The 13,310-nt window shown below is 31.0% G+C and overlaps 1 protein-coding gene across 1 annotated transcript in view; it reads right to left on the reverse strand.

Annotated features, from left to right (window-relative positions):
* Positions 1-13,310, reverse strand: part of LOC129744441 (cGMP-dependent protein kinase, isozyme 1-like) — a 120,934-nt gene that overhangs the window by 16,111 nt on the left and 91,513 nt on the right. The window contains exons 5-7 of the mRNA XM_055736956.1: positions 9,732-10,012; positions 9,465-9,634; positions 9,201-9,303 (exon numbers count right to left, since the gene is read on the reverse strand). Of these exons, the coding sequence (XP_055592931.1) occupies positions 9,201-9,303; positions 9,465-9,634; positions 9,732-10,012 (554 nt within the window). The remainder of the gene's footprint in view (positions 1-9,200; positions 9,304-9,464; positions 9,635-9,731; positions 10,013-13,310) is intronic.

Genomic DNA, 13,310 nt, shown 5'->3' on the forward strand with positions numbered 1-13,310 from the left:
TGACTCGAAGAAGTTATCTGCCGCCATGTTTGCCGCGATATCAGTCAAGAAATTGAATTCCGTTGTCTACCTGAAGGCGTTTTATCTATAAGGATGTAAAAAAGTGAATTTTGAACAGCAACATTTTCGTTGAATTAATCAATAGTAAATGATTTTTGCCAAAGTATGGTTAGTTTGCAAAAAGACGATGAACATGTAATAAAAAATTTGATGTTTTAATTACTATATTCCGTATAATCATTGTTCCCTTTCTCACCACCCAACCGGTATGGTGCGTTCTGTCCACTAGTTTTGGCGTTCTACCCCGCGGCTTGTTTTCTGGCTGTTTAAAATTTTCACAAAAGTATTACCAAAATCGTGTTTTTAACATATTATTTCTTTTTGATAAGATGTAAATGTGATCACTGAATCGTCGTGAACTTTCAATTTGGTCCATAGATGATGGATATCGCTGTAAATAGCGATTATGCTTAACTGGTGCGTCTTGTACAGTTCTCCCCTACTCGAAAAACGCTGTCAAAAGGTAATCACAAAAGAAGTTGGTGTCTGAATTTTAGGTACAGTCCTTAGTCTCGAATTTCAAATTTTCAATAAAAAATTAAAAAATTTAATTGCGTGATAACAATTATGTATTTTGGGCAGGGCCGGTAAGCCATCGGGGGGTCCGGGGCAATTTTTGTCGGGGGGCCCCTATGATTCAATATTTTATCAAATGCTATCCTGAACATTTTCAACGTGTTTAAGAACTGGAGATGAATTCAATATACTCTCTTCAAATTGCCATATTGTCTGTGTAGAAGATGGTTTCTGGTATCTTCAAATGAAAAATGAAAATTATGAATCAATCAAGTGCAAACATTGCGGAAGAGTTCAGAAATTTCTCACTATGAAAGCTCTGATTTGAGCTTCCAAATGCAAAATATTTTAAATGTTTTTCATTTCATCATTGATCGTCTGGCTTGTGCATCATCAAGAAATTTTCACCTTATGACAATTGGAAAGTATCATGAAGATTTGAAACATAAAATACAAAATTAAAAAAAATAAACACACTAATCAAATTCAAATTCCATAGAAATACGATATATGAGTATAAGAATACAAAGCTTTAAATACGGTTATTTTTAGAACCACGATTCAGTGTCTTAAATCTAAATCATAATTTCAAATCAAGTTTTGAGGAACGAAATATGGATAATATTAAAAAAATTGAGATTCAAAGTTACAATCAGAGCCGAAGTAGAAATTGCACCAAATGTGTATTTCTTTTTTATACCTTTGAATATGATTCTCATCAGATAAAAAAAAATGTTATCAAATTGTTATTTTGGATGTGACAAAAGTTTCATTCGATGCTCCCGAAGCCAAAGGGGTATAAAAGAAAAAATGATCGTTTGAAAAAACAATTCAGAATAGAGATTAAATGTTTAAAATACAGAATCAGTTATCTATCATTGAATAAAGTCAGATGAGGATATCAAATGAGTTAAGAACCTTAAACAAAGATCATATGTTCTCAAAATTCGGAAAAAAACCATGGAGATGAATTTCAGTAACTGGAGTAACAACACAAGACTCGAATATCCCAATGAACTGAATCTGGAAAAATAAAAGATGAAAGAAGAATAGGAATATTCATGTTAAAAAACACTCAATGGTATAAGCAACTCAACTTTGAGATCGTATTAATGATAGTTTGAGAATGATCATTTGGAAAATGATACGCTGTCAGGATATTTACTTCAGTATATGGAAAAATTTCGGTTAAATCAGTTGAAATGTTTAACCACGAATTTCAAATCTAAGACAAAATTTGGGATGGAAATTCTATAAAGAAACTCAGTACTGTCGATTGGTCTAAAATTTCGATCCCTGGTAAAATTTTGAAATGTTTATCATAAAGCTTCTCTGTTCTCTCTTAGCACTGTGAGCCAGTTTTGGCTAAATTAACTGCTGTTTTAGAGCAGTAACCATTATTTTTAAAGTTATCTTAATAATAAACATTATAATTGTGCAAGACGTTTGCTTCTAAAGAAAATTAGGAGATGTTTTTCTTTATTTTACCTAACTGAGATGTTTCGATAAAAAAGAAAACATGAGGCTCTTTTTCTCATATTCACTTGATTTTTATTCGACTTCGGTTTACATTACTTTTGTCCAGATTTTGGGTTGAAAATTTTGAAATTCAATACTTAGATTTTGATGTTTTCAGGCCGAAAATGCGGAAAAACTTCTTCACTGCTTCCTCTAGGGGGCCCCCTTAATTTATGTTAGAGAAAAACTATTCTAGATATTATTTCACAGGAGCCCCTTCAGTTGTTATTTTCAAAGTTTTTATTCCGATTTTCTTGTTTTGATTCCTTTTCATAGATTTGTAGAAATTGAGGTAGTATGATTAATTTAATGTTAAAATTTTTCTATCGGGGCAATTGCCTCTTTTGACCCCCCCCCCTCCCTTTAATCCGGCCCTGATTTTGGATCCAAAACAATCTTTTTAACGAAGTTTATCCAAATAAACTGGCTGATGTGTTTCGATGAAAAACAAAACAACTTTCCGAGTTTTTCTTTTAATTTTAATTCCTGAATTGGACTGGATAATGTCCAGATTTTGGGTTGTAAACTTTGAATTTGAATGCCCGGATTTTGCAAAGTTTAGTGTGAAGAAATATCTGTTGATCTTTGTTTCGAATCATTTGCGATGTTCTGGTTTGATAATTTTTTTAAATCAATATTTATTGCCTGTGCCCGGATTGTGCAATCTGTATTCAGTTTATAATTCTTGATTTTCAGTTTGGTTCATCATTGGGACAAAATCCTGATTCGAATCTTGGTTTTGCATTTTAAGTTCAAATTGGATTCCTTTTCCATGTTCGGATCTCATCAATCCGGAAAAGAAAATATTTAAATCAAATCATATTTAAGATTTGGATTTGAAATTTAAACTCTTAATTCTTATGCAGAATTAAACCTTAAAAAGGTTCCATAATGGTAATCCAGAATTGAAATATCACAGTTTCATCTTCCGGAATTTTCATTCAGATTCACGAATTCAAGAAAAAATTAATTTCGAAAATCGAAGATTCAAAATTCCAATAAGAGATTCCTGGTTAAGGATTATGTTTGTTCTGCTCATGATTATTGGGAATTTTTGTTTGGAATTTAGATTCAGAAATCGATTTCAAATTAGGTATTCGATTTTGTTTTTTAAGGATCAAAATGCAGAATTCAGATTCGGAAAAATAAACTTAAAAACAACCAAAGAAAAAAAACAAAAAAAAAACAGGTTGAAACCACTTTTATAAAGTAAGATCTGAACTTATTTTCAAAATTGCGTTTTTTGAAAAATCAAAATTTTAATTTTTATATTTTTTACAGGATTTGAATAATGAAAGAAATTGTTGATAATAATTTATTGTTTATAAAATAACTTGTTCTCAATGTTCAGGCTTATGAAAATTTATCTGGAAAAATATTTTATTGGTTTGTTGTTTAACATGATTAATATTGTAGAAACTTCAAAAACAAAGATTTAACTTAAATTTGGATATATCTAGTTTAAAAGAGTTGAAAACATATCTGATTTGTACCCAAAACAAGTTTTCCTATCAAGATCCCTCATTAAGTTTTTCAAGCTCCAAAAAACTGAACTCTTTTAAGACTTATTTTAAAAAGAAATGATTTTAAATTAATAACTAATAATATAAAAGAACTTTAATCCAAATAAAGAGGTACTCTTAGTATAACTTGTTTTTACTATTCTTGATGTACGCATTTTTCTTGCAAAAATGTTATAGGAAAAATTTTGTCACCAAAACCCCTCCCATAAGGCAGTTGTTTCTACGGCCCTGGACAAGATTATCCGGTGTCTTGATTATCTGTGTGTTTCGACTCAATTAACCGATAATTTTTTTGATTGCAATTCTATTAACTTTTAAAATAAATTAAAAGCCAATAATTTTGTTCTCGTTTGGAAGAAGGTTTTATTGCAAATAAAAAAAGGAAGTTATGCAACAAATCATCAGTGCAAGCATATTTGTTCTTGGGTCAACTACTTTAATATTTACACGCAATTCCAGCAATCAGAATTGTTTCTCTAAATCAGTGATTTTCTAATTTTTTGAACCCTTTTGCAATGTTTTCAAGCTCAACGCTCCCCTGGGCAAATTCTTAGAAAACCTTAAAAAAAATGATAATTTGGATGCTTGAAAAATCATTAGCTTTTGGATTAATGTTGTAGTAAGAGTTATCTCAACATTCATTCAAATTTAAATGAGACCGTCAAAGCCGAAGGAGTAAGGGGAATAGTAATTGTAAAAATGATCGATTTTGATTTAAAAATTTCAAACGATTCTTCGTTTTTCAAACTATTTTATTAACATACCATTTTGTTCGAAAAAAAAATGCAAATTTTTGCATATTTTTTAAAATTCTCTTAAATTCAAAAATTCTTCCATTATTTTCGAAAAACCCATCACTAAATCAAAGATGACGCCATTTCACAAAGATTTTTTGAAGGTATTTTTCTGTTTAGCAGATTATCTGAGACAATACTTTTTTAGATTATCAAGTTTTACCATTTAAAATTAGGCTTTGTTAGTATAACCCAAAATAATCTAACAAAAAAAGATAAACAGGTAGAGCGTGTACAAAATCTGGAACAATTAAAAATATCTTTTTTCCGGGAACGGAAAAATGGCCGCGAAACGAACACTCTAATTAATATAAAATGTATTGTACTGAAAAATTACATGTGACATAAGATTTTGGATTTTTCAGATTCATAAACTTCTAAAGACACGTTCTCTTGATGTCATGAATTTTCAAAATTCTATCATTTGACCGAAGCATAATTTTGAAGATTATGAGCTAAATTTGGGGAATGTCATAAAAATAGTTGATAATTTTGAGAAATTTATTTCCCTTGGGTTTATTATTTAAATAGCTTTTCTTTGCTGAAGACATCATATATATTCTGTTTATGAAAATATGTTCATATTTTTCTCTTCACATCATGCAAAGTATTCATTTAAACTTTATATGGATTTAAAATTTTCTTGACACGATACTTGCAAATGTTTTAAATTTTTTATAAAATCATTAAGTGTTTGCAGAGTTTGCGATCCAAAAGAGAATTCCTTTCTATAATGGTGATCAGAAACAGATTAAAAAAATTCAAGAGTTTGACAAAAACTCTAATGGGTTTGAAATTACTTTAGTAAAACTAATGTTCATTGATCATTCAGACATCTTGGATTTTTTTTTAAATTAAAACAAAAACAGTAAATCTTTAATGTGGCTCTTTCAAACTGTAAAATTATGGACATCTGAAGTTTTTTCTTTTCCGACTCAAAGGGTTGCTGACCACTGGAGTAGGAGTACAAAGTTATTGAATTAAAAAAAAAGAAATAATTTCATTTTTCATGTAGTAGAGATTAAAGATTTTAGTTTCTTAACCATTCGTCTCATAAAGTAGGAGACAGTGGGGTATTTTTTTCATTTTTTCTATACTCCATTACTTGTTAATCACATAAGATAAAATGAAAAAGATAGGGGAGAATAAGGATACTTGATCTCTGGGGAAACTTGATTCAAGAATATTCAAGAAAAATTTTCCAAATTGAACATAACATATAATCTGTTATCTCAAAAAAATAGGCGCAATTTCCCGGTATGTTTGAAAAACGTGCCGCTATTAGGGGAGAATGAGTATAATTGATCCCTGGGGATACTTGATTCCATAGCTATATCTCGAAACTGGAATGTCTTACAAATATCGAATGTTCTAGAAAAATGTGCCAAAATGAGCAAAATAACAATGCTTGTAGTTTACAAAAATTCAACAAAATAATTGTTTGAGTAATTGAATTTTGTGTGAAAAATTTCACAAAATGTAACTTGAAGATATTTTTTCATCACTTTAAAATGTTCCTTTCATGGGAAAATAATGAAAAAAATATTTGTTCCAATGTATCAATCGTTCGAGCGTTAAATGAACTTCAGAATGCCATATTTTCAAAGCAATGGAAAACTCTCAACTTTTTTCATAAAAAGTTTTCTAAAATGTTGGTTATGGGTACAAATGATCCCCCTTCCAAACGGCATATTCTTCTTCTGAATTGATCGTTATGATTGCTGATTACGAAATAACTAATATTTATCCAAAAACTAATATTTATCAAACAATTGTCTGAAGAAAAGAGCAAAAATAATTAATTTTCTCTTAATTATAAAAAAAAATAGCGCCTTTAAGTACGCAATGTGAATAGCGTTGAGACAAAGTTATTGAATTTTCTTCTTATGTCTGCTATAAATTGTGAAATGAGAACAAACATGACCAAAATAGTCAATTAACATTCTATCTTGGGGTTTTGTTTGATTTTTATACAAGGATAAGGGCTTCCTGAATATAAGATCAAGTCTCCTTCAATAGGGGATCAAGTCTCCCCTAACTTCAGAAAAATCGCAATTTTTTTACTCCCACGAAAATGCTTCTAGTTCATCAACGGGTTCAAGTATTGTTCTAATTTTTGAGCATAAAAACTAGAAGTTACAGACTGTCAGAAAATGTCAAAGACGGCGAGTTGCTAATTTTTTCCAAAAAGATATGGTGAAAATTAGAAAAGGGGATCAAGTATCCCCACTCTCCCCTAAGCCTACCCGCATTCTGAAACTTTTATTTTTTTCAAGAAAAAGCTTTCCAAAATGTATGATATGGGTTCACTTGATCACTCGAGTCCAAAAAGATATTTTTTTCTTCTGAATGGATGTTGATTATTGCTAAGCAGAACATTATTAATATTTATCCAATGACTTTTATTGATCCAATAATTTCCTGATAAAAAGGACTCAAAAAAGTACTTTTATCTGAATATTTAAAAAAATGCCCCCTAAAGTATGCAATGAGTATAGGGTAGTTGACAAACTTATAGAATACTTTTTGTCTGAAACTTATGAACTGTGAAATGAAAACTAATATGGCCAAAAAAGTCATTGGAACATTTATCTTCAAATTATGCTTGATTTTTGCCAAAGCTTAGGGCACCCTGATTAAAGAATCAAGTCTCCTTTAACTTTCAGAATGACATATTTTTTGGGTCCCTCGAAAACAGTCTAGTTTCTAGTTTAATTACGGTTCATATATTATAGATATAACTTTTGAAGCATAAAAACTCGAAATAAAACGCTGTTAAAAAATGAAACAGACGGTGATCCGCATTTTTTCTTCCATAAAGATATTATGAAAATAAGAAAAAGGGATCAAGTATCCCCATTCTGCCCTATTTAAACGATATGGTTTTGCGTTTCACACGTATCATGAGTCAAAATTATAAAATTTAATATCAATATTATTTCCCGAGCTTTGATTGCTTTAAAAGGGTTTTTTTTTATATTATTTTACCTGTTTCGCGAAAATTCTGATAGAATTCCTTATATAGGATTTATGCTCGACTCTTTCTCTTTCAATAAAATTAATAGAGTTTATTTCTTACTCTTCATTTGTCATGTGAAAAATTTTTAAATAGAAAAAATCGTTATCGAATATTGGATACGGCGAATGCGCCAACATTGATGTTTCGTGAAAAACGCTTTCAAAGTTTGACAGCTCCATAAACTTCCAGCAAAAATAATTTTGTTTCCTTTATTTCTCGAAAACCAAATATTCTTTAAATAATTATATACCAGCGAAATGTAGGTCTTCGAACGAGGTTTTTCACCTATTCAAAATTTGCTACCGAAATGTATTATGTGTGATCAATGCCAAAAATTCCCACAAGCTATGATTTGCAAATTTGTTGAGCATAAAAGCATTTTTTTTTGTAATGAAAACTATAGATATCCCTCTTCATTTTTTAAATTTTTCTTGATTTTAGTTTATTTTTCAACTGTTTAAGGGGGCATCCATAAATTACGTAACGCTCCTAGGGGGGGGGTTAGCTCGAACGTTACGAATTGTGGCATAGGGGAGGGGGGGAGTTATGCTCATCGTTACGTAACGATTTTTTCCTTAAAAATTTCAGTTTAATCGCTGCTTTTTTTATGTCATGCAATTTTGGCAGAATGATATGCAAACCAAAATCAGTTTAAAATTTGTAAGCTTCAACATGATTGAAACTGGTTGTAGGATACAGATGAGCAAGCTAAAATATCAGTGTATAAACTGATTTTTTCCTCTTTATTTCCTCTTTAAAGATTCTGAAATAGACTTGAAATAGACTTGAAAGGTGTATTAATTATCCGTGAAATAACCGTTGAAAAAAACCACTACATTAAGCATAGCATAGCATAGCATAGGGTGACTACACACATCTTGCATTGGCTGATACACGAGGAACAACTAATGATCAATCCCAACACAAGATGCCAAAACAAGTATCTGGATGCAATACTCGTTTCAAGTGCTGGTATTGAGTATTAGTGAGATACCACAATGCACACCGTGATAAGTCAATGTTATCATAGAAGGGATGGTCTGAAACAGCTAACTAAACCATTCAGGTGCAGAGAACTCATACGACCCTACGTACAATGGATGAAAAATACCCCTACATTTAGGTACATTTACCCTTTAGAACTCAATTCAACCTTAAGACGTAAATTTTATAACTTTTTCTCAATTTAATCAAAAAATGCTATTTTGATTCTTGCGACGAATACTACTTAGTGGAATATATTTCGCATAACAAGTTAGGCTTCTTGAACAAATTAAAGTAAACAAGGTAGATCAACAGTTTACAAGCAAAGAGCAACTCATAACAAGACAATCAATTTATTTTATGAGAGAGTTATCATCAATGAGTACTAAGAAGCGATTTGGATGGATCGATATTAATTCCGTTTTGAAGAACGTTAAAAAATTATGTTAAAATATTTTTTTACCTTCGAAAATCAGTATTCAAAACCATGAGAAGATGAGGGGAGGGGGGGGGGGGTAATTATCAGCGTTACGTAATTTTCATAGGGGGGTACGTCGAAGCGTTACAATTTGCGACATAAGGGGGGGAGGGGGTCAAAAAAGTGCAATTTTTGCGTTACGTAATTTATGGATGGCGCCTAAAGTGATTTTGAGGCAAACATTACAAATTTTTGTACACTTGATTTAAAATGTGATTGGCAAAAGTTAACATCATCATCAATTTTTCCCCACTGTGCAGTCTTTGCCGGTGACAGACATCATCTTCAAAGCAAGTGATCCCATTTACCTGGCAGTCGCTGCGTGACCTTTACCGTGCCCTGGCTGATTAGGAAGAAAGTGTCTCCAGCTGCTCCCTGACGTATGATGTACGTTCCTGCCGGGTAGAATTCCTGTTGAAAGAGTTAAAGAAAATTGTTTTTTTTTTTAATAACATAAACTTACAAATGAAATTTTCCAAAAGATGTTATCAGAACGGGAAACATATATTTCCTAGGAAATCATTTGAAAATAAAACAACTCCTTCAAAACCACGTATCAAAATGATACCTACCACTTCAAGCACGTCTGCAATCTTGGTGAGTACGTCATTACTCAGATTCTTGAGCAGCGGCACCGACCGGAGGAAGCTAACGTTCTCTTCTATCCGTTGCATTCCCGTTCGCATCATTATCTGCTGGAAGACTTTGCGGTCCAGGACCCACACTCGAGCGTTTGTGAAAGCTGTTTAGAAAAAAAATCCTCTAATTACAGTATCCTTCTGAATAACTACCATTCATTTTAGTATCTTAGGAATAAGAAAAAAAAAACTCTACGTTACCTCGAATGGAAGCGGTGCGGGTGCAATTGTACAGAATGGCCAGTTCGCCGAAAGCTTTTCCCGGTCCCATGGTTCCCAGATTTTTGCCCTCCTTCAGCACCTCGAACTCGCCGGTTGCGGACACGTACAGATGGGATCCGGCCTGGCCCTCGTGGATGACGTACTCGCCCGACTGGAACTCTCGGCTGTACATCGAATCGACGATTTCCCGTATCTGCAGGGAGTCGATGTTTTTGAAGAAATCGTTGTCCAGAATGGCGTCTTTGATCAATTGTTTGGCGCTGGTTTGAATAAATTTGAAAAAAGGGGTTTTAATTTATATTTCTTTGCAAACACTGTTGTATTCCTTAATAACTTCAACAAAACTCTTTTTTCAATCAATTAACCATCAGGACTTTACGAATTGCATCATTTATCGAATTTCAAAAGCTTTGTAGTCTAAAAAGTTTCTGTTTTGGTCAAAACGGCCAACAGATGTTTACAGATTTTTGAAATATGATTTAAGTACCCGGATTAAAAATTTCAAATTTTGTAGGGGAAAATCGGGTAAGACGGACTATCTAAGGTAGAATCGATATAGAGAGTTAGATACTGCTTTTTTCTCCACAATTTCCGTGCAGATGGGCAGTTTAAGTTGTTTGGTATCTCATTTACCATTGGATTTTGTCAATTTCCTTCATCAAAACATTTTTTATAGCAATCTAAAACATGTTTGCAAATTATACCTTTCAAAAAGGGGCGGATAAAACGGACATTGCGTTGAAAATTTAAGTACATTTTCCGGAAAATACTTTTTGTTTTACATACGTTTGTGAGTTAGGTATTTGAAAACGTTTTTAAACCATAATGGAACCCACTGGTCTGAGTCAGGAAGCGAAACAGTAGGGGAGAATGAGGATACTTGATCCCCATTTTATTCATCATATCTTTTTGGGCAAATTTAGCAACTCGTCGTTCTTTTTCTTTTTTTGACAGCGTCTAACTTCAAGTGTCAGAAAGGGGGGGGGGGATCCCAAAAAATTTCAAAATTTAAAATACAACATATCCATTTCATCATCTTTGACAAAATTCAGGTTTAGTAATGAGTGATTTCTTGAATGATCAAATGCTAAACTGATTAAAATTAAAAAAAAAAAAAAGGAATTCAAATTTGTGCTCTGAATATTGAAAGCACAAAGCATTGAATAAATTAATTTTTATTTATTGAAATTAACTCTTAAAGTTACTATATAGAATTGTTTTTCAAACTTTGCAAAGATGATGATCCATTCTAAAAAGATGATTTAAAATAATTGAAATAAAAGAAGAGTTTATTAAACTGATGAACTAACAATTCTACATAAAAGTAAAAACTGATTCTAAAATAATTTTATAACGTTTATAAAATTAAGAAATAATATTTTGAGGATGATGATGAAGATGAATGATTTGAAAAATTTAATTCTTTAATTTTCTAGAGTTTAAAAAATAAGCATTTTTGACATTTCAGAAGAAAGTTGAAACAAAGTTTCATTTCATTTAATGAATTTTTGAAGTTTGCAAAACGATTAAATTTTTGCTTATAAAAATATCTCAAATTCAATGCAGTTAATACTTACTGAAAAATTGCTAAAAATTCTATTTTTTTTTATAGAATTAGCAAAAATTACCAAATAAACTACATCTCTTGTTTTCTTTCGCAGAAGTTTAATTTAATCGCGGTCTTCAAGAAAGTTGGTATATACTTTGTTTAAGTTTTTTTTGTTATTTATTAATGTTTTGTCAAAAAAAAAACGCAAAATTTTCATAAATAATTTTTACCTATTTTCAAAAGTTTTAGAGCAAGAAAATTAATCAAAATTAGCGCTTAAATTTTTTGCATCTCAGAAAAATGTGAATTTTGTGGCCTTTCAAAACCCTTTTAAATGTGGAGTTGAGCATTTAGAAGAACAAAAAAAAAACAAAATAAAATTTACGTAGAAAATGGTTTTCTGAATATTTTATATCAGCATCAAATTTGTAATGAAATAATCGATTCTCATTGTTTGATTAGTAATAAGATAATGAACTTGTTAAGAACATTTTCATAATAAATACCAATTTTAAATACGAGATAGGGTTTTTGTGTGTCAGGATTTAAATTTCAATACAAAAGGATTATAAAATTGCCGATCGAAATTGAAAATAAGTTTCAGTTCTTGAACGTCATGAGGTCTCGTAGAATGAAATGGCGAGTGATATAGGACTAAATAAATACCGCCGGAAGCGTTTCTATTTTCTGACATATTCATAAACAATTATTTTTAAACATCAAGTAATGTGAAGTAATCAAGTAATAATAAAGTAAAGTGTATCAAGCAGTGTTCAAAACTGTTGACATGCTAGCATGAATGTGAAATAATTTTTCAATCACAGTATACATTTTACTTGGAACCTGATTTCTTCTGATCATTCACAAAGCAATCTCTGACTGATAGTCGATCAAAAGTCACTTCATTTTCAAATGCGTGACCGTGATCCTACAAAATATTTCAGTCATTAAAATGCTGAAGTCAGTGAAGTCAGTTAGTTTGCAGTTGTTGGAAACATTGGCTAAAATAAATTTGTTTGAATGTTTATATTCCTATTTAGAACAAAAGTTGCTGCGGCAGTAAAAAACAGACTTCGAACTCAGAAATACATGAAGTTGTTAATACTCTGCTTTTCTTATGGGATTATTCAGAAATCATCTGAGAGCATTAAGTAAGATACTGACATTATAGAACGTTTAATAGCTTTTATTTTAAGTTGAAAAGTTTTTTTTTATAATTTTCTAGTATTCGTGTTGTATTTTTAATCCTTCATGTTGGTGATCAACCTAAGAATTTACTCTAAAAAAATAGGCATTTGAAATCCATTCACATTTTCTCATACTGTCACGACTTTGTGAAATGACTGACTGTCTAGCGAATGAAGGAATAAAACAAAAATATTAAAAATCATCATGGAGTTAGTCTAGGCCAACCTGATATTTTTACGCTGGCTGTCTAAATATATGGGGGAGAAAGCATTTTTGTCACATTCAGGTTGTATTGTGACAAATGAATTTGACTTTTTTGAACACTGGTATCAAGTAATTTCACATTTCTACTGTAAATTCATTTCCTGAGAGATAATTTAACTTGGAAAAAGTCTTAGGGGGATTAAACCTCTAAACCCCTTAAACCCCAGGTCCAAAAATTATTTTTCTCAATCAGAAAATAGTACACAGCACGCTTTGAGTTTATATCTTCATATTTAAGAACGAAAAATTGAAATTTGTAGCAATATTTGTTTCACGAAAGTTTGTTTTTGAAAAAAAATATTTCTGTGATTTCACCCAAAAATTCTGTGATGGTTATCTGTGACGATATTTACTCATATTTTATTGAAAATTCATTATGAATTGGGTCTTTTTACATTTAACTTGAGTAAAATCAATTAGCCTTACAAATCTTATCATATTTTTGCAATCAAAACTTAAACTTCTTAAAATTATATAATCATTAAAAATTGAAATTTTGGAAATGCGTTGAAAAATTTAAAAATCTGTGAAATCTGTGAATATTTCCAATGTGCTGT

This window comes from Uranotaenia lowii, chromosome 2 (genome assembly GCF_029784155.1).
Source record: "Uranotaenia lowii strain MFRU-FL chromosome 2, ASM2978415v1, whole genome shotgun sequence".
In the NCBI taxonomy this organism is placed as follows: Eukaryota; Metazoa; Arthropoda; class Insecta; order Diptera; family Culicidae; genus Uranotaenia; species Uranotaenia lowii.